Genomic DNA, 27,847 nt, shown 5'->3' with positions numbered 1-27,847 from the left:
TAAAGGATTTATTTGCTTCCGGGGAAGCGGCGGCCTCGGATAGTTTTGTTTCTGGTTTCTAGTCCGAGACCAACACAACGTTAGCTCACAGCTAAAACCAGCTTTAAAACGGTCGGAGGAATATATCCGTTGTGATTCGAGTAGGTACAAAGGTTTATATATATTTATGTAGAAAGTATTAACTGCTCTGTAACATATTATAAGGTGAATGCTTCATCTTGTTGATGCTTCTGTGATAGCTGCACATCAGCTACTAACTCTTGGATAGCAATGCTAATGTGGTCTTACTAGCCATAACTTGACAGCACCCTTTCCATTGAATATTATTAGGACTACTTTTCCCGTCTGTATGAAATCTAATGTTAGCCAGCTAAATGTTTTGCAGTCCGATATTTAGCAAGCTAAGCTAGTATGCTAACGTAAGATGTCTATCTGTTGCTGTAAGTTAGCCTGCGAGTTGTATGTATTTGTGTGAGTAACGGTCATAAAGATTAATAGTTTCCACCAACTCCCCACAGAGTGTGCACTGATGTCGGGCAGGAGCACCGCTGAGGAGTGGGTCGAGACAACCGAGGAGGTTGTTATAACAGAGGAGTGCCTACCTCCTGAAAGCAGCATACCTGCAGGTATGATACGTTTGATGTTAACATTTTAAAATTCTTGTTATAAATAAGTTTCTTAAATAATGCCTTTGTTTTTCTAGTGATACCGGTTTTAGAGCAAACAGAAACGCCAATCCAGAAGTTGCTGGACACTGTGGGACATGGAGATAATTCAGAGGCTGATGGTGGTTTTTGTAAGACAGAGAGACACTCTTTCCTCTTCTGCTTTATATTCACAGCATCCTCATGCTTATACACAGTTTGTACATTTTCTAAAGACACAGAAAATGATCAAATGTCATGGAATATGAGTTTGGCATCAATGTTGTTGTTTTTATTCCTCCCCCTTTTTCCTCTTCTTATGACTGACATTTCCTTTGCATTAATGAAAATACGTTTTATATTAAAATAAGGAGACTTGTGATCTAAACTAGAGCTTCAACGATTAGGTGATCGACAGAAAAATAATTACCAACTACTGAATATATTTTACAAAAGTAATCGTTAAAATTAGTTTCAGCCATAATTTAAACATGGCACTGTAACAATAGATTAAATATTAAAACTGACTACACATCTGAAACTTACAGATGCCTGTGTAGTCCATGGGTGTACAATATTACAAGCAGGTTCCATAGTTAAAGGTTTTATTGTATATAAAATCTGATGTTTAGATGTGCCATATTAATGGTAATATGGTAATATCTAGATGTGTTAAGTAATGAGTGGTTTTATACTGATTAGCAGTAGGTTGAATGACTGTGTTCTTCTGTTTTACAGATTGTGAAGAGTGTCTGCCTCTCTTCCAGTACCACAGTGATCCCGCTACCATTAACGGCCCATCTTTTATTCTTGACTTCCCAACGAGCACGGGTCTCCCCCAGAGGGCCCTGCTCTCTCTGCCCTATGGCCTGATGATAGGCAGATCTAGTATCCCCGGTGCAGGCGTTGGGGTCATAAATCACGGCCCGATAGTGTCTCCGGGAATGCATTTTGGACCATATGAGGGGGAAGTGACTACAAGGGAAGATGCCATGGCAAGTGACTTCTCCTGGGAGGTGAGCTTGGATATGATTTGTCCTCTCTAAATACTTCTTATTGCAGTTATTTTTATATCTATTTTGTTTTGAAATTACTCAAATCTTTGGCAGATTTACAAAGAAAAAGATGAGTACGAGTACATTGATGCTGCCAGAGATTCACACTCAAACTGGATGAGGTAATGTATCAAATTCTGTGACTGTGGCTGTGTCAGATTCTCTTTCTGTCTCCACCATCATTGCACTTCTATAACATTGCCATACTCGCGATGCACAGATTAGGAAAATAAAGTGTGACTTTTTTTTTCTCCAATGCATTCTGCTTTTTTGTCAAAACATGGTTCCTACATTACCCACAGTGCAACTTGTCGCCATCACATCAGTCAAAGATTTGAGTGTGTTATGCTAGTAGCGGCTAATGTATGAATGTCAATGTCTTGGACATGCTTTATTTGTGTTTCAGTTTACCTCATGGAATCTCACTTCATATTGCAGGTGATGGTGCATCTAAAGATCTGTCAATGTTTATATTCACTTTATTCTTGCACAGGTACGTCAATTGTGCTCGTAATAAAGACGAGACGAATTTGCTGGCGGTGCAGTACAAAGGCAGCATTCTTTTTCATTGCTGTCGCACCGTACACCCTGGAGAGGAGCTCATGGTGTGGCCCAGCAGCAAATTTCTTTCCCGTTTCAGTGAAGCTTGGGCACAGGTGTGGGTTATGAAGTTGAATGCAACAGGTACCTTTTTTATAACCTTGTTTTCACCACTCAAAAATGTATTTGTAGTTAGTTTTTTTTACGTGAAAATGTTTTCAATGCAATATTATTTTTTGAAGTCCCAGCTTACCTGGAAATCAAAAATACACATTGTATTGTAATGCATATGTATTTTTAATTTGGTGAATTTATGTTGACACGTTTTTTTTTTTCTCTTCTCTATTGCAGAGAGTAGCACAACTGCGACATCTCAGATCTTCCTGTGCTCCCTCTGTCAGCTGTCCTTCACTACAGAGTCCTTCCTCCAGCGACATACAGAATACTCCCACATCCAGCCTGAAGCGGTCTGCACACCGGCTGCTGAGGTGGTTGAACCTGAACATCCTGCTTCCAATGCTGACCCCTGTCACTCTGCCGCATCCCTGATGGTCGTATCTGTTAACTCTGTCGAGTCCAAAACATGTGGCGATTGCGGGAAAACTTTCAAGCAAATACCTCACCTCAGGAGGCACAAACTTTGCGTCCACTCGAACAAACGTCCCTACTGCTGCACACAGTGCAGGCGGAGTTTTACCCAGGCTTCTGGCTTAATCAGGCACCAGCTAGTTCACAGAAAGCGGACTGTGATAAAAAACGCAAACAGTGTTCATAATCTGAACATTAGTGAGAAGAAAAAGAGCTTGACACTGAGATCAGAAGTTTTAAACTCTACAGATCCGGTTGTAACTGAGAAAACAAAGGATGTGCATATAAGTGAGAATGTACCAGAAGCTATAGATGTAACTGAGAATACTTCCCAATCCAACTGTTCAGACTGCGGTAAGAGCTTCACAAATGAAGAATCCCTGAAGAAGCATAAGGTGACTGTCCATGAAAAGATACGTCCGTACGTCTGCACCGTGTGTCAGAAGTGCTTCGGCCAGTACAACGACCTGACCAGGCACCTGCTGGGACACCAGAAACAAAACAAGAGGATAAAAAAACTAATTGAGGCTCCAGAGGAATCTGCCACCATGCCCTTTAGCTGCGCTGAGTGCTCACTGACTTTTCCTTCAGTGGACAGCCTTCAGCAGCACATAACTGAGCATCACTCAGAGGAGACCACAGTGCAAACTCAAGAAGACGATCAGAGCCACGATCCAGGCTTCAGCCTCCAACCCTCAGTGGCTGAATCTGTTGAATGTGTGCAAAAACATCAGAGGCCTCAGCGACTTGGAGCCAGATCAAAAATTTCTGCCATAACAAAGCTCATAGCTCCAAAACGAAGGGCAGCCATCTGCAAGAAGCCATTAACCAGCCCTGCGCAGATTGAGAGGAGCTCCGCCGAGCCAGAGGCCGTCGCAGACGGAAAGTTAGCGAAATACAAATGGTTCAGCTGTAATCGCTGTAAACGAACATACGGGAACCCGGAAGATCTCAAAGCACACAATTGCGCTTCGAAACAGCTCAAGTGTGGACAGTGTGAGGCGACTTTTAAAAAGTCCGGCTTCCTGAAAAGACACGAGCAGTTGGTGCATTTAAATGCAAAATCCTACAGCTGTGACCGCTGCGGCAAAGCCTTCACTACATCTGGTAACCTGAAACAGCATCAGAAGAGCAACACTTGTATGAAGTATCACTGCACGTCGGAGCCTTTCTCGTGCTCGTTTTGTCAGTTCTCCTTCACAATGAAGAGCTACCTTATTAAACATGTCAAGAGGCATCACCCGGTGGAGTATTTGGCACACTGCGATTCAGACAGCCTAGTGTATCAGCTGGAGGAAGAGGAAGAGCAAGTGGAAGAGAAGGGGGAAAAAGAATATGTATGCCCCCACTGTGGGAAGAGCTGTGCAAGCACCAAAGCTTTCAAAGCGCACACGTGCTTCCAGCAGGTGAAGGTGCTGTACTTGTGCACAGACTGTGGGAAGGGCTTCACAAACCACTATGGGCTCAAGCAACATCAGCGCATTCACACGGGCGAGAAGCCCTACAGCTGCCCTCACTGCAGCAAGAGCTTCTCTTACACGGGCCAGCTCAACGTGCACCTCAGGACTCACACCGGGGAGAAGCCGTACCTGTGCACCCACTGTGGGGAGAGCTTCCGGCAGTCGGGAGACCTGAAGCGACACGAGAGGAAGCACACGGGGGTGAGGCCTTACAACTGCCCCGAATGTTGTAAAAGCTTCAGCCGCCCACAGAGTCTCAAAGCTCACCAAATGCTTCACCTGGGACAAAGAATGTTCAAATGCACCCAGTGCGGGAAGAGCTTTTCCCGGAACTATCACCTCAGGAGACACCATCAGAAGATGCACTTGTAGTCTCATATTTTTAGGATTTTAGAAATTCTTAAAGGGTTTGTTTGGATTTTGTGAAGTGCAATTTGGAGAAGCAGACAGGAGACACCGCAGAGGAGCAAAGCAACGCACTGCTGTGGATGGGGCAGCAGCAAAACATATTTTAGCCACTTAAAAAAATCAATAACTTTAAGTTTATGTTTATGGGTACGCTATATTTCAAATATTTTCACTGCTTTACCTTGCTGTGAGAAAGCCCTTTCTGACTGATCTATGTTTTCGTCAAAGCCACCAGACCTCATTGACAAACAGTAATTTTACCTTCCAGAACACAGGAGTTGATGTTTAATACTGCCTCTATCGGTTAGTTACATTGTGTGACTGCCATTTTAAAAGGGAAGTTCGGATTCACCAAAGTGTTTTTGTCAAAGAAGTCTGGTGGCGTTGACGAGGGCATAGCGGGAGATAACAGCTTCAAACAATCAGAACTGTCCTTTTTAATTCTTGCAAGTGTAAACTTATTTGCACTAAATAGTTAAGTACTTTAAGATTGTGCTCTTGCAGAGAATTTTTGAACGTCTAATATTGTTTTAACTTAAGTTTGTTTACAGCTAAAGCATTTCATAACCAAAAGATTGAATATTTATGTTTAGAATTGTAATGATTTTGGTAATTATTTGAAAGCAGAACAAAATTAATACAAACACGTCATTCACTTCAATAAAAGAAAAAGTTTGTCTCTAAATGTCAACTTGCTTAGAAATAAAAAGCACCAACTTGACCATCACTGTTGACCATTTATTCCACAAAACATACAATGCAAAGCATGTGCACTGTACAAGCCTTAATATTATGAAAATACTCATAACATGCCTGTTTTTTTTCAATTCATTAATCTTAAATTTGTTTCTGTAGTCATCCAGATCTACCTTTTTAATGACACAGTATAACTGTCTTTTAAACATTGCCTTTGTCAGTTTTTGTCCTCGTTAGCTCATATTTCCAACTTGACTATATTATAAATATTAAGTAAAATTAAAATATTTCAGTCTTACCTGAACTATACAAACATACTGGTATGACAGTTGACACAAGTAGACTCAATTTAAAACTGTGCGTAAATTGAAACAGGTATAAACCTGGCAGTGTTTTCCATGTGCTTCACACAGCGGTGTCAAGTGCAGCTGCTGGTTCGAGACACAAGCTTTTTAAATCTATAACTTTGCTGCTGGTAACGGCTTCTTTAACATCCCAGTCCAGTATTGTTTCTTACATCAGTAGTCCTAACTAATACCAGTTACACAAGTCCTTGACAACATCCATTTTGAGGGCAGAAAGATCCATTTTCATTTGTGGCACAGCAGTTGTGGAGGCTTGTTTCTGTGGTCCTTTTTTTTCTGAAAGAAGCGAGGGGTTGAAACCGGAGGATTGGACGCTCGTTAATGAGTCTTAATGTGTAAAAAATACACAAACACTTCTGAAAGGTAGGCAGCAGGTGGTTCTCAAAGGTTAAGTGACAAGACTCCTACGAAGGTTGGGTTACTGTTTGTACAATTTCGGAGACACCTTAAAACATTGTTCCCGTTTTATTCCTCCGTTCCAGTGAAGCACCTTGTTGATGTCTTCTTCAGTGCAATCTCCATTCAATTTACACATCTTCATCACATAAAATATACAACAACCCTCAATCTCATTAGTTTATATTATGTTAAATGTTATACACATATTCAAATTTTATACAAACCAAACTGATTGTTAAACCACACAGTATCACATCTGTACACACTCAGAAAAAAAGGTCACAAAACTAGGCAAAAGAAAGAAAGGGGATTTGTTTTTTGGCAATTAAAAGCAACAGCCTGGTCTGTCACAAAACCACCAATTAAGGGATTAAATACTGAACTCTGAAAATGAAAAAAGGAACGGTACATCCAGAGCTCGACAGAGTCTGTATTTGTGATGATAAAACCGTTCTTTAGTTCCCATAAAACAGAAAGAAACGTGGGTAAGAGGGTTGAGTGGCTGAAATACTAAGCCTGGGGACACATGTATACAGTATGCGCCCGGAAACCAAGCTCAAGGTGGTGACGAGAAAATACCCTGCAGGTCATTGCAAGAACAATAACACTATCTTCTCCTTCGTCTGGTGAAGTTCTGCTTTCTGAGATAGGTAACGGACGAAAAGGCTTTTTATAAAGGTTCAGATTTCAGCTCCTCCACCCTGCACTCCAGGTCAGCCACCTACAGAGGAGAGAGGAAGATGCAGTTAGTTCAATTATGTGAGCATTACATAGAGTAAGATCCAAATGTCTGAATCCAATACAAGAACCCAGAAGTCATTTTTAGGGATACAATTTAATATGGTTTAAAATTGTTGGCAAACCATACATTTAAATTTCATTCAAATATTATCACCAACATACTGCAGTGTGAACAGATTATCCCCTAAGGGTTAATGTACCTATTGCTCGAGCTTTCACCGCTTTCACATTGAAATGTATGTTATGGTTTGCATAGAGGCCATAAGACAGTTAAGAGCCAAATTGTTCTTAAACTACCAATGCCCCAGACTGCAGTTAAGAAACCAATTAAAAGTTTCTTTACAACTAAAGTTGGAGAGAGCCATCCTTAAACTTTATTGACAGTTCAGCCCAAAACACTGCAAACTGCTGCCTTATAATAGACTCTCCAAGATCAGTTACATTTTATCCAGTAGAAATGTAGAGACAGTCATACGTGCTTTTATTAACTGTTGTTTGGACTATTGTTACCCTCTACATATGTCTGAGTCAACAGAGTTTACACAAATTACAGCTTGTCCAAAATGCAGCACCCAAAAACAAAAACTTCACATTTATTTTACTTGTTTTACTTTTTCACATATGTAGCTCCTTTTGCTTGATGTTGTATAACCTTTGGACTGTTTTTAAATTGTTTTTATTATCGGTTGTCTACCATTTGTATTTTGTCTTGTGTGCTATATAAATACAGTTTATTATGATGGGAGAAAAACAGTTTCAAAGCTACTTCTTTTAGCTCAAAACATCCATAGGGTGCACAACGCCAAACTGTCCTTATTGAAAAGTCTTGTTTCTAGGTCGGCTCCTGTACCTGCTCCTGAAGTTGTCCGGACTCCTCCTTCAGAAGAGAGGCCTCAGCTCCAACTTGTGCACAACGCTGGGTCTCCTTCTTCAGGTACTCAATCTCCCTGTTAAAGGAAGCAGTCAGCCTGTTTAACGCTAATGTATAATATGACATCACTCTTTTAGTTCTATGTAGTCATGCTGTCTTACTTCTGTTGATACTCCTTGATCAGGCGTTTGGCTTTGCTGTACTTGCGCTCCAAGGCCTGATACTGCTGCTGTGTCTCCTTCAGGTGCTCGTCCACTGCCTGGCACAGGCTCTGAGCCTCCATCCAGTAGCCCTCCAGCTTCTCCATGCGCTCCTTGTTCTCCTGCAGGGTCTGTTCCAGCTGGGCCTTATCCATACGCCAGCGCTGCTTGTCCTGCTCCGCGTGGTGAAGCTGGAAAGACAGGTGAAGCATCCATTTCAATCTGTAATCATGTATCATGAGGAAGGCTTCTTTGTAGGGCTCGGGAAAAAATGTATTCATGTTCCAAGATTCTGAATCGGTTCACAACTTCCAAGAATCGATAAGAAACAGGGTTTTTTTTCTACAAAAGAACTTCGATATTACTACTGGTGGACAGTAATCCTTCACACCAAGTCAAAACTGTGTCAATTGCGTGATTGGTTGAAAAACATAAAACAAAATACCAGTTTTACATGTTATTTTGTACACAATTTATTTTGGAAATTGGTTTCTGAGTAATGAAAAGGCAGCTATCCTAATCCTACCAATTGTATTTATGTAACAGGTAGCATTTGTATTTTGTGTATGATTTCAACTTGTTAAATGAAGTCATTGAGAACTGTGAAATACTAAAAACCTTTTTGGTAAAAAGTGTTTATTTGTGCAAGTTTATCATAAATAAATGTTACCTTTTGTCTTAGGTTTACATTTGTGTGTTTAAATTATTGAAATCATTTGATAAAACCTTTTCAAAAATAAAAACTCCATAATCTTGACACACTTTACTCTGCTTTCATGCCATCATTTGCCACACTGCCTTTATTAGCACAGCGGACTGGAGTAGACCCTGAAAGCACCCCAATATACTGAATCCAGAATCAATTTTGAGTTGAATCATGAGATACCGAGGATTAACAATTAAGACATTCGTTAAGAACCTACCTTTCTTTTCAGCTGTTGGATCTCAGCCTGGGTCACCGCATGCTTTATTTGGAGCTTTACAACAAAGAGAGATGACCGTTTTAAATACATGTGTTATAATATTGGGCGCATTAGAGTACAGAAACTGTGATTACACAGGAAATGCTTCAATTAAGGAGTTCATTTCTCACCTCTTTGTATTTATGTGCCAGTTTCTCAGGGTCCGTCTCCAGAGGCGACATGTCCTCGTTCTCTGCCAAGTCAAACACCTCGATAGCGCTGGGATACGGCGGGCTGACCTCCTCGTCTTCGTCCTCTTCCTCATCTGTGCCGTATTCACCACCCTGCAGGGATGAGGGTCAGGTTCGGAACCCATTCACAAACAGAAATAATTACAGAAAGTTTAAAGGGCCAGTTCACCCACATTACTCTTTAAAGTCACATCTTGCTTCCTTATTCAATGTATTTCCAGTCCATGTTTTGCAGCAGGACATCATGTGAGGTCATTCGAATTGTAAACCAGAATCATTCAGATAGAGGAAGCTAATGTTTGTGAAGACAAATTGATCAAACATCTATCATCAGATTATGTTTTGTCACTGTTTTCCACAAAGTAACATTATTGAAATGATTGTATTTCTAACATTTGTTGATATTTGTTGTTAAATATTTGAATAAAATGTGACACACAGGAAAACAAAGTAAAATAGTAATGTAATGATGTTTCTGTGCTGTGACATCAAACACCCACTAGATGGAGAACACTCCAAAGAGCAGACTAGACTTTCCATTATACAACATAATGCTTTTCAAGAACCACCCACCATCAGTTGCATGAATGGGGAAACTTCCTCCCTGATGTTATGATGAAACTACAGGCGCTTATAGAGCACATGCTCTGTTTATATAAAACTAAAACATCTGAGACTCATGAGATTAACAGAGCAAAGAACATTGGAGGGCACCGAATTTCAGATCCTGATTTGTCCTCATTTCTGAGCTGAGCTTATCGTTTGATCGGACTGATCTACATGCTGGACACAATAGTGTGGCCTCTCGCCAGAGAAACACACAGCACAGCCACACCAGAGAGGGTCGCTTCTGTTCATTATGGGACATATTTCATAATCCTAAAGGGGAACCGAGGACATACAGTGCCACGGAATGATTGCATAAAACTTGTTTTTTCAGTTTTGAGGAAGTATTTTGTGCTTGGAGATGTTGAAAAGGACACATACAGTTTAAGGGCTGTACCAGATAGTTCAGAGCTTCGAAGCTTCATTCATAACGTTGACATTCAAAATCTAAATCAACATTCGAAAGATGCACCGCTTTTATTTTTTTATGTCTATTCTTTATGTTTAGAGCCGGTATTTCTGCACAGTTGCAGATAAAGAGTAGGCTGTACTAGTATTATTAGTATTATACAATAACACAAAATCAAATTTATTGGTGATGACTTTTTACAGAAAATTATTACAGACGTTCAAGTCTTCATTCAAAAACCTCAATAAAAGCTCTGAACGTAAACAAAATAATAAAAAAAGACATTTGGTACAGCCCAGTAAACTTTAAAACTAATTAGTGTACTTTCGTTGAGAACTTCATGACTTTAAATGTTGTTGTTTTTCTAAAACTGGAATTGATCGTCTTAATTCTTACTTAAAGTGTGTGTGTGTGTGTGTGTGTGTGTGTGTGTGTGTGTGTGTGTGTGTGTGTGTGTGTGTGTGTGTGTGTGTGTGTGTGTGTGTGTTTCTGCACGGTGCAAGTGCAGACGCTGCACCACCTCTGATTAAAGAATGACAAACCCAGCAGTTTTCCCAGCTCACACTAGATCCTACGCCAGTTCTCCTCAATTCTTAAAAAAATGAGCATCAAGGCTAACCTCTTGTTCGTCCATGTACTGGTTGTAGCGCTGCTCCATCATCTCCCTCTGCCAGCGCTCCTGCTCCAGGGTCTGCTGGATGAGCTGGGCCACTTCGCTCTGTTCCCCCGGCTTCTCTCGCCCGATCACAAACCTGTGTTTTGACAATCAGCAGTCCAGCTCAGTCAGGATTGAACAACTCTGACATGTTCAAAGTGGCCAAACTAAAGTTGTCCTATCTATATTATTTATTTATTTATATAGCGCTTTTCAAAAACAGAGTTGGCAAAGTGCTGTACAGACATAAAACCGAGCAAAGCAATTATTAAAGGGAGCAACAACAAATATGAATGTAAAAATAAAAGGAATTAAAACAAACATAAAGTGAATTAGTAAAACTCTAAATAAACAGATATAAGGGCATCGGAATCCAGAATAAAAAGCAACTTTATACAAGTGTGTTTTGAGGAGTGATTCTAAATACACGCCTGATCTACTCTGGCAGGGAATTCCTATTTCTGGGGGCTCCAACAGCAAATGCACACCTTTAGTTTTGAGCTGTGACTTTGGTCACTTTGATGTCTGAGGATCTGAGGCAGTGCGTGTGGCCAAAAGGGGAGAGCAGCTCGGAGATATAGGGAGGCATCAAACCAAACAGGACCTTACAAAGTGCTTTAAAATATTTATAATAATATAAAATTAATTGTTAAAGACACAGGTAGCCACTGTAAAGAAGCTAAAATAGGTGTGATATAGTCACATTTTTTGGAACCAGTTAAGAGCTGAGCTGCTGCATTTTGTATGAGTTGGAGGCAATAAGAGAGACTTTTGGGAGAGAAATGTGTACAGGGAGTTGCAATAGTTGATATGATGACATCAACACCTTAAACAACCTACTTGATTTTGCTGATATTTTGTAATTGATAAAAACAGGATTGGACAACCTTTATCTGATCTGGTATGATACTGTATGTGCAAGCTAAACATGATGGTCCTTTTTTTACCTCTGACCACCAAGGAGCATGAGCAAAGGCTCGGCAGGAATCAAAAAAGTGTTTTAGCGTATATAATAGACTGCTTACAGCCCTCTATGTTTTAATGTAGTAAGGAATGTGCTGGCTCTCCGATGACAGAAAACGTCTTCCTGTTTAGATCTGAACAAAGGCCGTCTCTATGGAATTGGCCTTCTGTGATTAAAATCAAACCCTCCTCTCTGCCTCTCCTTCAGCTCATTGTGCAGTTCACTATAGAGGCTATATGTTTCCTGATTGAGACTCGCAAACCTCTGTCCAATTAAAGTTGCTGTATGAACAACAGTGAACAGGAAAAAACACAGTAAATCATGACGAAGCCACGGACGGTTATTAAGCCAACCGCTGCAGCCTTTCAATTTCTGCGGCACTAACGAGTAATTAAACGTTCACAAACGCACTTCCTGCCCCCATCTATTTGTCTGTCTGATGTTTTTTATGAATAGGTCTGAGCTCTAGTGCCCTTCCCCAACACTGCAGCAGATCCATAATGTATGAGCTATCTGTGGAGGTCTCTGATCTTCACAAGTCACACAACACTAACAATCACCCAAGCAGCGCTGACCACTAAAACCCTGAATAATGAATGAGCCTAGGTGACAAAAGGAGCACGTAGGGAACACTCAGCTCCACCAAAATGCCAAAGAGCTCTGCTACAAATATCCCTCTGCATCAAAAGTGTATTCGTCTCTGATAACTCTGTTTTCTGTGGCTCTATTGTGGAATCATTGGGTCGTATTCAGGATGTCTCAGAAAGGAGCTTTTTCAACACTGAAGTATATAATCATGACCCTGTGAGACTTGAGATATAAATCTACAGTCGTGTGAGCTGAATGGGCAGGATGTGGTAGAAGTCCTGCATGTAAGACTGGCTGTGTATGTATATATATATATATATATGTATCAAGAGGAAACCATGTCTTTGGGTGAGAATGCTGATGTCACAGCGCGCAAAGTGCAACAAGACGCATGTCCTGGTCGCAGCTAAGGCACGGAGCAGCAGCTGCTGTAAGACTAAGTTAGCTAAGAACACAGCATTGCTCTGAGAAAAATAAATAAATGTTTTAATGCTCTGAAACAATGCAATGCTAACATCTTGATGTTTAGCAGGTAATGTTTACTAATGTCACCAGCATGTTAGCATTAGCTAATTAGCACTAAACACCAAGTACAGCTGAGGCTTGTGGGAATGTCTTAAAGGGACAGTTCACCCCAAAATCTGCAACGTGTGGGAAATATCATCTGTAGAGATGTCGGCCTTCTCTCCAATATAATGGAACTAGATGGAACTCAGCTTGTGGTGCTCAAAGCGCTTAAAATACTCTTTCCATAACTCTTGACTCGGTTACTCAAGATAATCCACATACTTTGTGGTGAGTAGTTTCATGTTGGAACTATTTTCCGGGGGAACTGTCCCTTTAAGTTTTGCAGGTATTTATAGTCATAAATAAAAGTTCTGGACAAATAAAAATGTGGATCTAATGATGGAGCTAGGTGAAGTATGAAGTTCGGGGTCGTGGCAATCCATCCGGTGGTTGTCGAGATGTTTCAGTCAAGACTATAGTTGTGGACCAACTGACAGAACGATATTCCGTCCACAATAAACGCCACGCTGGTGTTGGATGACTTGTTATTCTCTGCGTTAAAGCGAATCAAAGCAATTGTGATAAAATCATGACTATTCAGAGTAACTCTTACTTGACTGTTCCTTCGGTGTTCCTGAGTACGGAGGCGGCAAAGTTTTGGGTGACTCCCACCAAACTGGTCCCGTCCACCTCCACAATCAGATCGTTCACCAAGATCCTGAAAGAGGGGCAGTTAATGGAGAAATGTAAGATTGGCTGTAATAGCTCAACAGTGGCCTTTGCTTATCATCTTTATACATAAGCCCACACAAGCAACACTTCATTTATAAGCCCTCATTGTTGGCAGTAACACATATTTTCAGTTGCCAGGATTTAGAAAGACAAGTGGGACAATAAAGCAAGAAATTAAACTGCAACTACTAAGCTGACCTCAGGTTGACACAGGGTTTACAAAGGCCTTTTCAGTTTTCCTCTCATGTGTCTTCACCAGATGAGGAATCAGAATAATCCAAAGTGAATTCGACATTAACATACCTGCCATCCTTTTGTGCTGCTCCGTCATCAGTCACTGTCTTCACAAAGATGCCCAGCTTCTCGAGGCCCATGTCAGCCCCTGCACCCATCCCGATGATACTGATGCCCAGGCCCTCACCATCTGAAAGAGAATACCAGAGCAGCTGTTGCTATAGTGTAACTGCAATCCATGTTTAACAGCTTTTGGTCAGTTTGATGTGATATGCTGTCATGTCTCTGTGAGTCAAGCTGGTGGACAGAGGCGGTGTTACCACTCTCTGTGGGTGGAACACATGCCCCTTTTCCATGCTCATGTCGTCACCCTTGGGGTTTACATTTCTACCACTGTCGAGGTGGTTAAGTTTTCAGTTCGGTTTCTTTGTCTGTCAGCAGGATTACAGAAAAAATGATTGCCCCGATTTTCATAAGACTTGGTGGAGTGTTTGCCCCTTTCTCTTTCCCACAGGTGTGGTCAAATGAAATGTGCCCTGCAGAGTTTTGTTGTAAACAAACAAAGTTGGAAACATTTACAACTCACAAAAAAACACATTGTGTGCGTGTCCTTGATGCCAGACAATGCATTTCCTTCTTCATAAAACATTTACAAATCAAATTTTAAACCTTGCCTTGTTTACATCCATGATTGCTTGCTCGCAGTTGTGTTACGGTAATCCCTCCCTTTGTTGGCGCATTACTGTATTTCTTTGCACACTACTTTCTCCAACTGTCAGTAGGCGGAATATCACCGATGTGTATGGCATTGTCTGCAAGCTGGTAATTTATGAATGATACAAACAAAAACTCTTAAAAACATTGCTCTGTAGCGCTGCTAGTGGTCACACACTCCACATGGTACCTTTCAGTGTTCCTCTATTGTAACTTTACATATCTAATACATTGACCTTGTTGAAGTACAATCTGTAGATTTCACAATAATCTGTGCAGTATATCAAGAAATAATGGTAACACTTAACTTTAAATTCCCCAATTTCTCATTTAAAAGCAGTAGATGAACATTTAATAAATGGTCTATAATACATTATAATGTAGTTGTACACAGCTATAAAGTGTATATTGATGTACAGTGTTTGTTAACAATCATAACTTCCCCTATAAAGACATATTTTATATTATATTAGACTATGTTTTACTATATTTTCATCGGGTATATGTTTATCCCCAAGGAGCAGTTATAGTTGTTGACAAACACATTAATAAAATTGTATATCTGCGTACAACTACGTTAAAATAAATAATTTATTCATTATTTATATACTATTTACAAATACTTAATGGTAGACAAATAACCTTTTTGAATGCAGAAACCTAATTAATTTGTTTTGTGTTGTTTTAACTAAGCATACATAGCAGGGGAATAATAAAAACAGCTTCTACTTATACATTGCTGTCCTCAGATCCAGAAGCAATCTGTTCCTGAGTTTGGATCTAACTCTGCAGAAGGCAGCTTCACCGCAGGTCTTTATTCTGATTGTTCTTTTTGGTACAGTGAGCAGCGGAGAGTCTGTGGATATGAGGGGGTCTACCGGGGACATGCAGTATATCTTTGCAGCACATCAACCACAGTGTCAGGAACAAGTCCATGAAAAGATTTCTAAAGTATCAGCAGGATCTTCAATCAATCCTTAGACTAACTGGAGGCTTTGCAAGGATCACAAGTGATGTGAGATCTCTTCTTTGCACTTTAAAAAAAACTGACATCAGCATTCTGTATGTTGCTGTAATATATTTATAGTTTAAATAAAAGCATGCACAAGCACTTATTTTCATCTCTAGGATTCTTGAAATAATAAAGCACTATTTCAGTGAACATATTGAAAGTTAGATAAGAATCAGTTAAATAACGCAGGTTTCCTGCTTGAGGTGTAATGTGCCGAGGTAGCGTATTAATTTGTAGAAACAGCAGCGCATCGTTTATATAGAGGCTGGTCACATATGGTATCCTGTGTAGCCTTTTCTTTACACAATACTAAATATAGTCCTCTATAAATATATTAAGGCACCATAATACTGAAGGGATGTCGAGGGAAGTGTGGCTCACTGGGGGAAACAGGGTGGTTGGCAGAAGGCAGTCGGTGAACACTGAAGGCCTTTTTACATAAGTGTTTTTTTTTTCCATTTGGCTTCAAAGAGAGACAGAAAGGACACATTTAACTGTCCAGCAAGAAATTAATCACATACACCTAAATTAATTTTCAAATTCAATTTCCTGTGAATGTAACATTTTTTGTACTAATTCTGATTCCCAATTCCATGCAAACCGCTCACCTGGTGCCCCAAGCAGGTTCAAATAAATGCTTATTCTGCAAACACTGTGCACATGAGTATTGGGAAAAGACAGCAGGCCTATTGGTAACTTTATGATGTTCCGTACCTTTCTCCAGCTCCACGGGGAACAGGTCCAGCCTCTCCACCCTCTTCTCCAGCTCGTACTCGGCAGACGCTGCCATAGGATCCACGTCTTCATTACGCCTGTCGTAGTCCTCGTTGGGGTAAGTGGCGAACACCTGCAGGAAAAGACAGAGACACTCGATCACACTGAGAATCACACAAACTAAATCTTCTTTGTTTAAAACTGTGGAAGTAAGTGTAAGATCCATAGTTTTTTGGATTTCCTTGAAAACGGGGAACATTTATGAAATGCTTTATTATTAAAAGAATTTGGCATACTCACTTTTTTCTAGAGAGTTAAATGAGAAGATCAATACCACTCTCATATCTGTTTATTAAATATGAAGCTACTACTACAGGAAGGTTAGCTTAGCTTAGCACAAAGACTGGCAGCGGGGGGAAACAGCTAGCCTCTGTCCAAAGGTATAAAACCCACCTAAAAGGTTTAACACATTACATATTTGTGTAAAAAAAACCACAATGTTATGTTTGATGAGAGCTGTTTCCTCTGTTTGCAGTCTGTGTGATAAGCTAACCATATCCTGGCTGTGGCTTCACGTTCACTGTACAGATTTGTGTGGTATTCATTTTCTCATCTTACTCTTGGCGAAGAAAGCGGAAAAGCACATTTCCCAAAATGTCAAAGAATCTCTAATTAAGTCCCCTCTTTAGTGATAACTGATGCTCTCTGTGGAGTTTCTGCACTTTCCAAAGGTCAATCAGTGTTGCCCTGTGGTAACACGTCTCTGTGGATTTTCTGCTACTTGAAGTCTGTAGATGACCCTTTCTTTTCTTTGCAGCCATGGTGGCTTATCACTGTTTGATGCTACTACTTGGTTCTTTTTGCATGTAACCTAAATATAGTAACTGCTACTGAAAACCGAGAACACATCACTTCCTGTGCACCCTGAGGAGCGTGGTAAGTGTTGAATCGTGTGTGTGTGTGTGTGTGTGTGTGTGTGTGTGTGTGTGTGTGTGTGTGTGTGTGTGTGCACGTGTGTGTGTGTGTGCTTTAGGTGATTAAAACAGGTGATTAAAACCAAATCAACAGAAAACTAATCTGCAGTTTTTTTCTGTTCATATATTAAATCCAGTATTTCAGTTCAGTTATTTCATTATTGATTAATCTGCAGATTATTTTCAAATTATTAAAATTAATCGATTATCAAAATAGTTGCAGATTATTTTTCCTACAATTGACTTATTGTTGCAGCTCTAATTTCAGTTTAAATCCTGAAATATGTGTCTGTTTATGCTAATGAACAAAATGCAACCTTTCATTTCTATATGTTTGGGCAATAGTTCAATGACATCACAGATGAATGGCAGTGTATTCTGTACTCTGAAATGTTAACTGCAGCCTATCACCGAACGCTCGGAGGAGAATGCAGCCGACATAGATAAGCCAGATACATGCATTTGATAATAACTGACCGCCACTATTAATGCAGACGTAATGCAATTCAAATGTATCGACCACTTCAACAGAGACAGCCGCAGCATTTCCTCGAGGCCCCCGAGCTGTATCATTTCACAGCGGTAATGTGCATCAAACACACTGGGGAGAAAATCAATCACAATAACTGAAGTTGCTCTCATGAAGACAGAGGCCTCTGTTTCCTACATTCACTCTGGTCTACAAGCATGACAGTTTACATAACCACCGCCAGCATGCTAATGGAGGGCCATCTGCAGCTGCTGCTCACACACACACGCTCACACACACACACACACACACACACACACACACACACACACACACACACACACACACGCACACACTAAGCTGAATCTTTAAAAGCCTCACTTTCAGTCTTCCAAGGTGATTATGCATGCACCACCTTGCATGCTCTGCTAGCCACACTAATTCGGAGCTGGACCTTCTCCTTTCACACATTCTTCCATTTATTTTATCGAATGTCTCAACTTTTCTCTCCACAGTCATTTGTTCCCTCTGCTGCAACATTTTAACACTCCTTTCTTGAGTCTTTGTTTACATTCTCTCACTTCTCTCTTAGCTGTTTAGTTTGTCCATCTGTGTTGCAAAGTAGCATTTGTAGCTTCACTGCTAAACCCTTCAGTCACATGGGCCCCGTCTCCCTGGCAACCCCACAGTAAAGAGCCTGTCAGTTTTGACAGCGCCTTTGAAATGTAAGCAGCCCCTCCTCTCTCCGATTTATTCAGTATCATTGTATTTCCATGCATCATTGAACACTGTACAAGCTTGTCCTTCTACTTTTAAGCCTTACTTACACATAAGAATAGGGTTTAAAATGTTATCGCCTTGAGCCAAGTCACCACCATCACTGTATGTTCACACAAGTGATGATGAGGCCGTAATGACATGCTGCTGTAGAGTTTATCTGGGATAAAGCTGCATCGATTAGTCCAGGGGTCTTCAATCTTTTTCCAGTGGAAATCACTGTGTGTGTGCCTCACGTGATTTCATGAGGTTTCATGGGTAACAGTTAAACAGTGTTGTGTTAATTCAATGGTTTGTTTTTTGTTCATGAATAGGCAGATTGATCTCTGTAATAATAATAATAATAATAATAATAATAATAATAATAATAATAATAATAATATATATATTATATTATATTATATTATTATTATTATTATTATTATAATAAGTGTAATGTTTAAAGAATTAAACAAATCTTTAAAATCTTAACAACATTTTTTTAGCAGCCCCCCCCCCACCTAAGGGTCACGGACCCCTTGTTTAAGACCGATGGATTAGTCGGACAAATTTGCCACTTTGAGAAATAAACTTATTCCCTTTTGTTGAATGTATTCTTCAACTGACAACGATTTTGATATCCGTAGATTATTTATTTATTTATCAAGCAAATGTTGATCAGACAAACAGCAGCAGCAATTTGAAGACGTGGGATCTGGGAAATGATGGACATTTTACCCTATTTTCTTTTGACATTTTACAGACAGAACAATCAATGAAACATAATTGATAGAATCATCTATGATGCAAATAATAATAATAAATTGCAGCGGTACTGATTTTAGTTTACACTATGAATTTAGTAAATCAAATTGAACCAAACCCTACTGCAGATGACAGATAGCATGGGAGCAGCACTGAGGTCTAATGGATTTTGATTTAGGTTACCTTCGCATTTAGAGGGATTAGCAGAATGTGGATTACAGACACACAAAATACACTGTTTGCATCCTAAGTAACAGAGCATAAAACAACAACAGTGCACTGCAAGCCTGCGTGCGAACTGTGACGCTCTCACGCTGCACAGTTTCACTCACATAGTTTAAAGCTCAAGAGGCCACAGCTGGTGGCTTGTGGTGCTCTCATTTTAGGCCCACGATGCTGCAGAAGATCAAACGTGGTGCAGCGTTTTAACGTGGCACTGGGGGGAAAAAAAACACAGCCATGATCGGATGTGTGTCGTGACCTGCAGCCTCGGGCAAGTTCAGAACCGGTGCTATGATCAGGCCAGGCTACAATCTAGCCCTCCCTTGCTGACACAGAATTAACATTTTCGCTTCCCGACAGAAGATCTACTTCCTCCTCTGTGATCAGGGCAGACAGACTAATGGGATCCTGCATGATGCAACCTTTCACCCCAACCTCACCTAAGTATGTAGAGTAGAAGATGAACTCCTGGAGCGGTGAGGTGGCTATCTTTGGAAGAAAAACATTGGGATTAAAGGCAGGGTATTTGGGGTGGGGTGGGGGCAGTGGGCAGGGCTGGAGAAGGACTCTGTTCCAGTTGTGGCAGATAGTAGGTCAGAGAAGCTAACAGATGGCCAGGAAACTCCCTTCCTCCCTCCCTCTGCTACGAGCCGCCTGGGATGTCCTACAAAAGCTCTGTGGGCAGCTTGTGTTGGTGTCTATACAGAGCAACCACTTGGGACTTTAAAAGGTATAAAAATAACGCAGTAAGTCACAACTACCATTTAACAATGTCGTAACAGAGAGATGGCTAAATGACAGAGCTGCTCTGGAGGCTCCTGCAGTGTGGTTCCCTCTTGACGGCCCTCTAGCTACAATGCGATTGGGTAACACTGTGGTGGTTTAACTAGCGAGTCAGTACCCACACCTCCCCCTTCCCCCACTGCTGTGTTTCTTTCACTCTTCAAAAAAACATCTAATTTTGGCCAATAGGATGTGTGGAGGTGGTGCCATTGGTTTTTTCACAACAGAAATAGCGTGTTTCCACTCTGTTTCTCCACATTCTGTGGCACCCAACTTTCCATCAGTTTTATTACTTCTTGCTATTATTTCAACTGCTGTCGGGAATGTGAGCTTCACTGCCACTCGCCATTTCTACCTTTAAATGCCAAAGTAATTACCATGCATAATGTAAGAGCTTCATTTTGGGTTCAGAACGCTGTGTTTTTGTTAGACAAAATATTGTCCCAGAAATAATTGTCACCAACGATATTATTGTAATTTTAAGACCATTTTATGCCACTGATATAGTGATAATATAATAGCATAATAATGCAAGTAAACCTTTTCAAAAATAATTAAGAATATTCAGACATTGGAATTGAAAAGAAATATTAAAATATCCTACATAAATAAAAGCAATAAAATAAAGCAACACAACCAAAATGCCCGGGTCTTAGAATGGTAGGGGAAACCCTCCTGTTTTTCTGGCATCATGTTGGCAAAACTTTTGCTGACTTTTTTTATGTAAACAAAAACGCATTTAAACATAACAAGGGCAATATCGAGGTCAGCAAAAATGATTGAGGTCAGGTTCATATATGGTACTATAAATTGATAATGTAATTATAGTGACAGGCCTGAGTGTGATACTTTGTCAAGCTGTCAAAAGTTAAGTATATATGCAGGCCAAAAGAAGCACTTTCCCTCTTAACAGTTTGATTACACCACTATTAATCGCTTCCCCAACTACCACAAGTTAAACATGTCCAGAAGTGGCAGGTAATTGCATCTAAATCCTCCTAAAACTGGGGCTTAATCCAAATCCCAGATGTGCGGCACGCAGGCAGAAAGTAAGGATGTGGTTCTGGCTGCCATTGCACTGGACTACTCTCCTCCAGCCAATAAAATGGATACGGTAGGTTTGTCATAGTAATGGCTGCATGGCACCAGAGCCTGTCTGTTTTGGCAGGACAGCCTTTGGTCAGCAGTCATGTTTAGGCTTAGCGCTGACCCCGAGGAGAGACACGGCAGCATGAGAATAAGGTCAGGGACTGAATAGCACTAATAGTATGTGAAGGGATACAGCAACTATATTATGTTTTATAATATTTTATATTTGCTACATTATCATAATTTAATAATGTATAATTTTTATAATTTTTTTTACATATGTTGTATTGCTTTGCGCATAAGCACATCCATGTACGCAGATCTAGGGAATCATAAGATATGAAAGAGATACATTTCTTATTTAATTCGATTCAACATTATTTTGCAAAGCTTTTATTTACAACTTCCTAACAGGGTCTTTCTCTTTACCTTTTCCTTGCATTGCTGTAATTTTTATAGATAAGGCTCCTGATGTTCTGTATTTTTCTTATTGTCAATAAATCTCATGAAAATGAGCAATGACCTGATAGCTAGAGCCTTTGTTGTTGTCCAAAAACAATTAAAAACACATCAATGAGCCACACTGGGTGACATTCTCCTTCATTACACTGAACACGGACACTGTTCTGTTTGTTTATTTTTTTAAGCTTGACAAGATGATGGCAGGTTGGACGCTCAGACATCATTGCATAACATTGCTTGTTGCAGTATCAGGGAAATTGCAACCCACCACCACAGCAGGACTGAGAAGTGGGGCAGAGTGACCTTGCTGATAATCCATCTGGTCTCCCACCTCTCTTGATTGTGAGTAATGCACTGTATGAAATACTGCAGGCCTGCTGAGTCTAAGTAATAAGACAGTTTGAAGATACCTTGACATATGGTGATGTATTACCTCTCCCTGGCTGACCTTAGTGGTGAACACAAAACATTTTGGCCGCTCTTCTATATTGCAATTTGTGGTTAGAATTGCTTTAAAATGCTATATGTCTCCTCGTATGTTTGTCAAAATTCAACACCCTTGGTTTAATACAATATGAGAACAGTTTGTGTTAATGATACAGTGCGAAACAAAATCATAGGTATTCTTTGAGCAGGCTGGCAGGACTGTTCAGAGTTGCGTAGGCAGCAGAAATCCACAAGAAAGTGTGTGTGTGTGTGTGTGTGTGTGTGTGTGTGTGTGTGTGTGTGTGTGTGTGTGTGTGTGTGTGTGTGTGTGTGTGTGTGGTGACGGGATGATAAAAAAGTGTAAGAGTAGGCTAGGCGATGAGGGAGCAAGGTGATTCTGCAGCATGAAAAATAAATCTGATTATTTCTGGTTTGGAGGGAACACAGCTCAAATCCAGTGGAGATTATCATATTTTACGCTTCCTTCTTTTTTAAAACGCTTTCCTCTAACAATAGGATAAATAATTAAAAACCACAGGAGGTTACACCATGAACTACAGTGTTGATACAGGTGTGATATAAAATGAAGGAGCCAAAACAAACAAGCCAAACAAATAAATAAGACATGACAGGCAGCTTCCTGTGTTTCGAACAGGGAGGCGGCCCTGAAAAGCGAAGCAAGTCTATGACGATAACAATGCTGCTATTTTTACTAACAGTCGGAGACTGGTGACAAAGAGCGAAAGGGAGAAAGAAGGAGCGAGAGAAAGAGTGTCAGGAGGAGCAAACAAAGGATCTAGTGTGAACTCTAGTCGGAGCAGAAATGCTATTTTTGCCAGTGTGAGAGGACAGACAGACAGACAGACAGACAGACAGACACAGACAGACAGACAGACAGACAGACAGACAGACAGAAAGTGTGTAGTGTAAAACGGCGACAAAGAAAAGAGACATGCGCCCATACGTCCAACCACCATCACCACAACAAGACTTAATTGCGGTCGTAAGCTGAATTGTCACACAGAGGGGAAATATGCACTAAAAATGGTTACTTCCTGTTTGAAACTGACACTGTGACTTAGTCGCTGGCAGCTATACAGTCGCATGACATTTGAGCAGAAAAATAACGCCCCTCCCATTTGACCTCAGCCACCCCCCAACTCTCAACCACCCCTGCATCAATCTCCATAACAAAGGCCACACTGATACAGTGTGAAGGGACTCAGTAGGAGGTTATTCTCCGATGATGACTGCAGGGTCACAACCAAATTCTGACTGTTTATCAAGCTTATGAGTTACGACTTCTTTATCAAATCGTACACAATGTTTCCTCCTGCAATCCGTCTTTGATTTCATGAGGATTAAATCATATGATAGAAGTCTGCTTTTGTTTTTTTCTTCCTGCAATACAATTGCATGATAGACATACTAAGCTCAGGCATAATTCATAAGGGATTCGTGGGATTTTCAGCCTGGCAGAATTTTTTTCTCCATCCAGCTTGGGTAGAGCCCAATATTGGCTTAGCACAGATATGTCAATGATTGCGTACATTTAGAACACACACTCATAGAAATTGCTGTGCATAAATGCCTTATAGGTTACATTATTTTAAAAAGTGTATGTTAACAGTGAGCATTGTGTGTGTCCTTGAGGCCTGACAAATGTGTTGATTAGTTCCTTCCACATGAAAACATTTGCAGAGCTGATGTTTCAAAATATATTTGTAACCTGCATTGTTTACATCCATGTTTACATCGTCTAGTAATCTTCATGCATTACCACCACCAACTGTCGCACACTTTACCAATACTGTAATCTTAGTTAAGCTAGTTGGACATTAGAAGGAAAATTTCAACATTTTAGGAAATGGGTTTCAAAATTTAGAGGCGCTGGGAGGCAGATTTTCAGCAGCTGTTTACCCCTGTTTCTAGTATGTGTGCTAAACTAAGCTAAGCTAACCAGCTGTTGGCCGTAGCTTCATATTTATCATAAAGACATGAAAGTGGTCTCAATTTTCTCATCTAACTCATGTCAAGAAAGCAAATAAGTACATTAACCAAAACCTTTAAAGTTAACTCTACAGCTCTAAATGATCTTGCCTAAGTTTAATTCTTTGTCACAACTCTTATAGCCAAATATGAAGAATTGATCACCAAAGTGTTGTTAAGGCTTTGTGTAAAAAAGGAGCCTATATAGTCTAATAATATTTAAATATGGGCTGCAAGATATAAGGAAAGTATGCAATGTGCAATAATGTTTAACATAAAAAAAAGAAATTACAGTATACTCTGTTCTGCCTTTCTGTTGCTTTCAGTATACTGCTCGAATACCACAAAATGCTTGAATTAAATAAAAATGTTGTTCACAAAGTGAACACAAAAGGCACCAATAAAAAGAGAATAATTGTTCAATATTAAAGTGCAATGTTCTACTGATACTCTCTTTAAATCCCTGAGTGCGCAAATTGACGATAAAAATACAATATATTGTGCAGCCCTTTTTCCAATATCAAGCTCTCCTGACTGGCCCACTGGCCGATGTGCAGTCATGGGAGGAGAGCAAGAGCAACTTTCAACTTTTTTTTTCAACAGGAGCCCTTAGTCACTGAAATGGCTTTCTGCGTGAGGGAATGTTTGCGATACACACTGTCAGTGCCCACTTTAGCTGGCAGAGTCTCTGTATGCCTCACACCTCAAGGCAGAGCAGAGCAGAGAGACTGAGCCAGAGAGAGGATCTGATGCTCTTCTCCAGATCATTACACCAACCCCCAGACAGGGAGAGACACTTTAAATCAACTCCACCCCCTCCTCATCTCTCCTCCTCTCTCATCTCACTGATCCAAGAGGAGATCACAGTCTCTTTTCTCTCTTCCCCCCTTTCTTTCTCACACACACACAAAAACAATCCATTCCTCACCCAGCTCCCCATGGACTTCCCGCTGACCTTGCATTGGCCACAGCAGAGTATCCACTTCTCTAAAAACAGGGCTAATTATCCAGGCCTCTTTGTTCCTCCTCCCCCAGTAATTATTTACAGAAGCAGCAGCTCCCACTGCATTTCAGATAAGTATCTACATCGCAGATCTTTTGGGGCCCATGTCAGCTGCACAGTAGGAATGCAGGACCGTTCATTAGCTACTGGCTGCTGTGGAGGGGAGGGGGGTGTTAGTAGTGTGCAAAGCCCTGTGTTGAAACAGGGTAAAATCAAAATGTCAGCATCATTCTGACACCGGCAGAAGCTGAGTGAGTTCATTAAAACAGCTGACAGCGGCGCTGACTATGACTGTAACATGGTAGATAAGCTTTAAGGTCAAGTTGAACCAGCCTCTCAACACACTGGATGAAACAAACCAAACACAGAATATGGACCTAATTAGAAGAGACTATGTTGGTACAGTCGGAAAGATAACAACTTCATATTCTACCTTCAGTTATTAGAATTAATTCTGTGTGTTTTTCCACTGCATAATTCCTCACCTTGATGGGCTCCGTGCTGAAGCGGATCTTTCTTGAGGGGGGCGGGTCCTCCTCGGCAGGCAGCCCAGAAATCTCTGCACAGCTGGACTCGGGGTCGTAACGGTCATCAACCTCATCTTCCTCTTCATCCACCTGGCTTCCTCCAAAGTCCTCCCCCACTGCACTGTAGGTGCTGATATCCACAGAATCACGCCCCGACTGGTCGTCTCTGAGAGTCCTGTCTTCATCCTCCATCTCACCGCCCTTTGGAGAACTTCGCTTCTCAGCAGCGGTGTCCCCGTTCTCCACAGAGATGTGGATGTCACCTTGCAGTGTTGTGCTTTTAGGCCCCTTATTGGCCCCATAGTGTTCCTCAGATTTGAACTCAACACCTGCATCTGAAACTGTCTTTCCTCTCTGCTCATGTGGCTCTCCTACAGTACTGTAAAGTTCATTATTTACGGCGCTTTGGCCCCCATTAATGCTTTCAGATGCAGAAGTCGCCCTCCCCCTGGTTCCCCTTGGAGGCCCCTCTTGGCCCATCTGATTGCTTATATCTTCTTCCTGGTCGTCTGCTGCAAAGGCACAAACCCTCTTTGTGATTATTTTGGAGTTCAACACACCCACCTTGGCACTGACCCCCCGGGAAGGAAGTGGTGGGGTAGATGAGAGGCGGTGGAAGATTGTTCCGGAGCTCGGCTGCCCGTTCAAACACAGCACTGAGCTGGCTGACTGTAGGGGACACAGCCTCGTTGGTGTCCAGGCTGTCCAGAGACTCTGTGCTGCCATTGAAACGAGCCATCACATCCAACCTGCCATCCTGGAAGCCTGAGGCCTTGTCTGTCTTCAGCAGGACCCTGGTGGTGGCCAGCTTCTCCTGCTGCTGCTGCTGCTGCTTCTCCTCCTCCTGCTCCTCCTGCCTCTCCTGCAGCTGTCTCTCCTGCTGCTGCCTCTCCTGCTGCTGCTCGAAGATGCGGCGGGTCTCCTGCAGCTTGGAGTAGCTGGGTGACGAGGCCCGAGGGTGCCCGTTCTCTGGTTTGGTGATGTCGAACTTGCTAACGCGCTCGGACACGGTGGACCCGAGCTTCAGCAGCGCGCTGTGGTCCACATTCTCGTTTAGGCTCCCGGCTCTGGGGAGGGAGAGGCGCACCGATTTCTCTACGTTCCTGGTGCACTCCTCTCCCTCTGCATCGGCTGGGGATGTGGTCGTCATCTGCTGGAACATGTTTTTGATACGGTGTACGTTGGAGCCGTACCTGCGCCCTCGGGGGCCATCCTGCATGTCCCCGTTTGCAGCATTGTCTTTGACGGGCTTCAGGGCCTGCATCCCCGCTTCATACGCGTTCCTGTGCGGGGATGGGCTCCTGAGCGTGGAGCCAGAGCCGGTGCTCTTGGATGTGGATTCAGTCTTCATCATGGTCAGTCAAGCGTCGCAACGGATGCTCAGCGACGGCATGTCTCCTTTCTCAACCCCCGGTGGCAAATCTGTATTATCCACCAGCAGCCGATTCGAGCAAGGTGGCGCCCAGACTAGACCGGCAGATGGAGAGAAACAAAAACAACAGATCGTATTAAAGGCCTGCTTGCATCCGCTGCAATTCTCGTCCAATGCAAAGGAGAAAGTGAGCACGATGCATCTGTCATTAGCTGGCTTGCAGTTACCACAATGTAAACCTTAACCCCACAGATAATTGCATTAGTCATTTAAAAAAATATTTGCACAGAAAAGTAGAACAGTAATGAGCCGCCGATTTACCGCAGCTGACGACAGATTGCTTACGTTTAATCCCTTTTTACAGGCAGCATCATTTTGATCTCTTCACTCCGGAGCTGCAGATTTCTGGTCCTCCTCTCGCAGCGGCAGAGTGCTGCTGCATGGAGGAGGGAGCCGCCGGGTCATAGTGCCCGTCGGCTACTGTAATAGTCTCATAGCAGCCAGTTCTGTGTGCGATTTAACGTAACTTCATATGTTGTAGTGAGATATTGGTATTATTTCACTACTAATTTGCTAATAAATCAGTGATTTCAGGAGGGTAGCTGTTAAATAGAAAACAAGAAGTAGCCTACATTACCTCAATTTATTTGAGAAAATACAAAATTATGATTTAATTAAATATAGATATATATCCAGACATTGAGTCAGGTGTAATTATGTATGATTGAAAGCACCTGGAAACCTGATTTAGCAAG

The 27,847-nt window shown here is 41.4% G+C and overlaps 2 protein-coding genes across 3 annotated transcripts; one reads left to right on the top strand and one right to left on the bottom strand.

The window, feature by feature from the left end:
• The first annotated feature begins 3 nt into the window (after window positions 1-3).
• prdm9 (PR domain containing 9) lies at window positions 4-5,422 on the top strand. Of its 2 annotated transcripts, none has more exons than XM_029455664.1 (7): window positions 4-140; window positions 519-626; window positions 704-796; window positions 1,383-1,660; window positions 1,754-1,821; window positions 2,193-2,383; window positions 2,591-5,422. In XM_029455664.1, the coding sequence occupies exons 2-7, from the start codon at window positions 530-532 to the stop codon at window positions 4,657-4,659; spliced, it is 2,796 nt and encodes a 931-aa protein (XP_029311524.1). In that variant the 5' UTR covers window positions 4-140; window positions 519-529; the 3' UTR covers window positions 4,660-5,422. The 2 variants fall into 2 exon arrangements, with proteins under 2 accessions (XP_029311524.1, XP_029311525.1); XM_029455665.1 differs by having other exon boundaries at window positions 29-144.
• LOC115024250 (neurabin-2-like) lies at window positions 5,420-27,847 on the bottom strand. The gene is given in 12 exon segments (XM_029455666.1): window positions 5,420-6,876; window positions 7,747-7,843; window positions 7,929-8,158; window positions 8,891-8,944; window positions 9,061-9,213; window positions 10,755-10,887; window positions 13,463-13,567; window positions 13,885-14,005; window positions 16,256-16,388; window positions 25,679-26,326; window positions 26,328-27,187; window positions 27,438-27,847. Coding segments are annotated over 11 exon segments (2,472 nt in total). The 5' UTR covers window positions 27,075-27,187; window positions 27,438-27,847; the 3' UTR covers window positions 5,420-6,825.

The sequence above is a fragment of the Cottoperca gobio genome, chromosome 19 (genome assembly GCF_900634415.1).
Source record: "Cottoperca gobio chromosome 19, fCotGob3.1, whole genome shotgun sequence".
NCBI lineage: Eukaryota > Metazoa > Chordata > Actinopteri > Perciformes > Bovichtidae > Cottoperca > Cottoperca gobio.
This window is presented reverse-complemented; position numbering and strand designations above follow the sequence as displayed.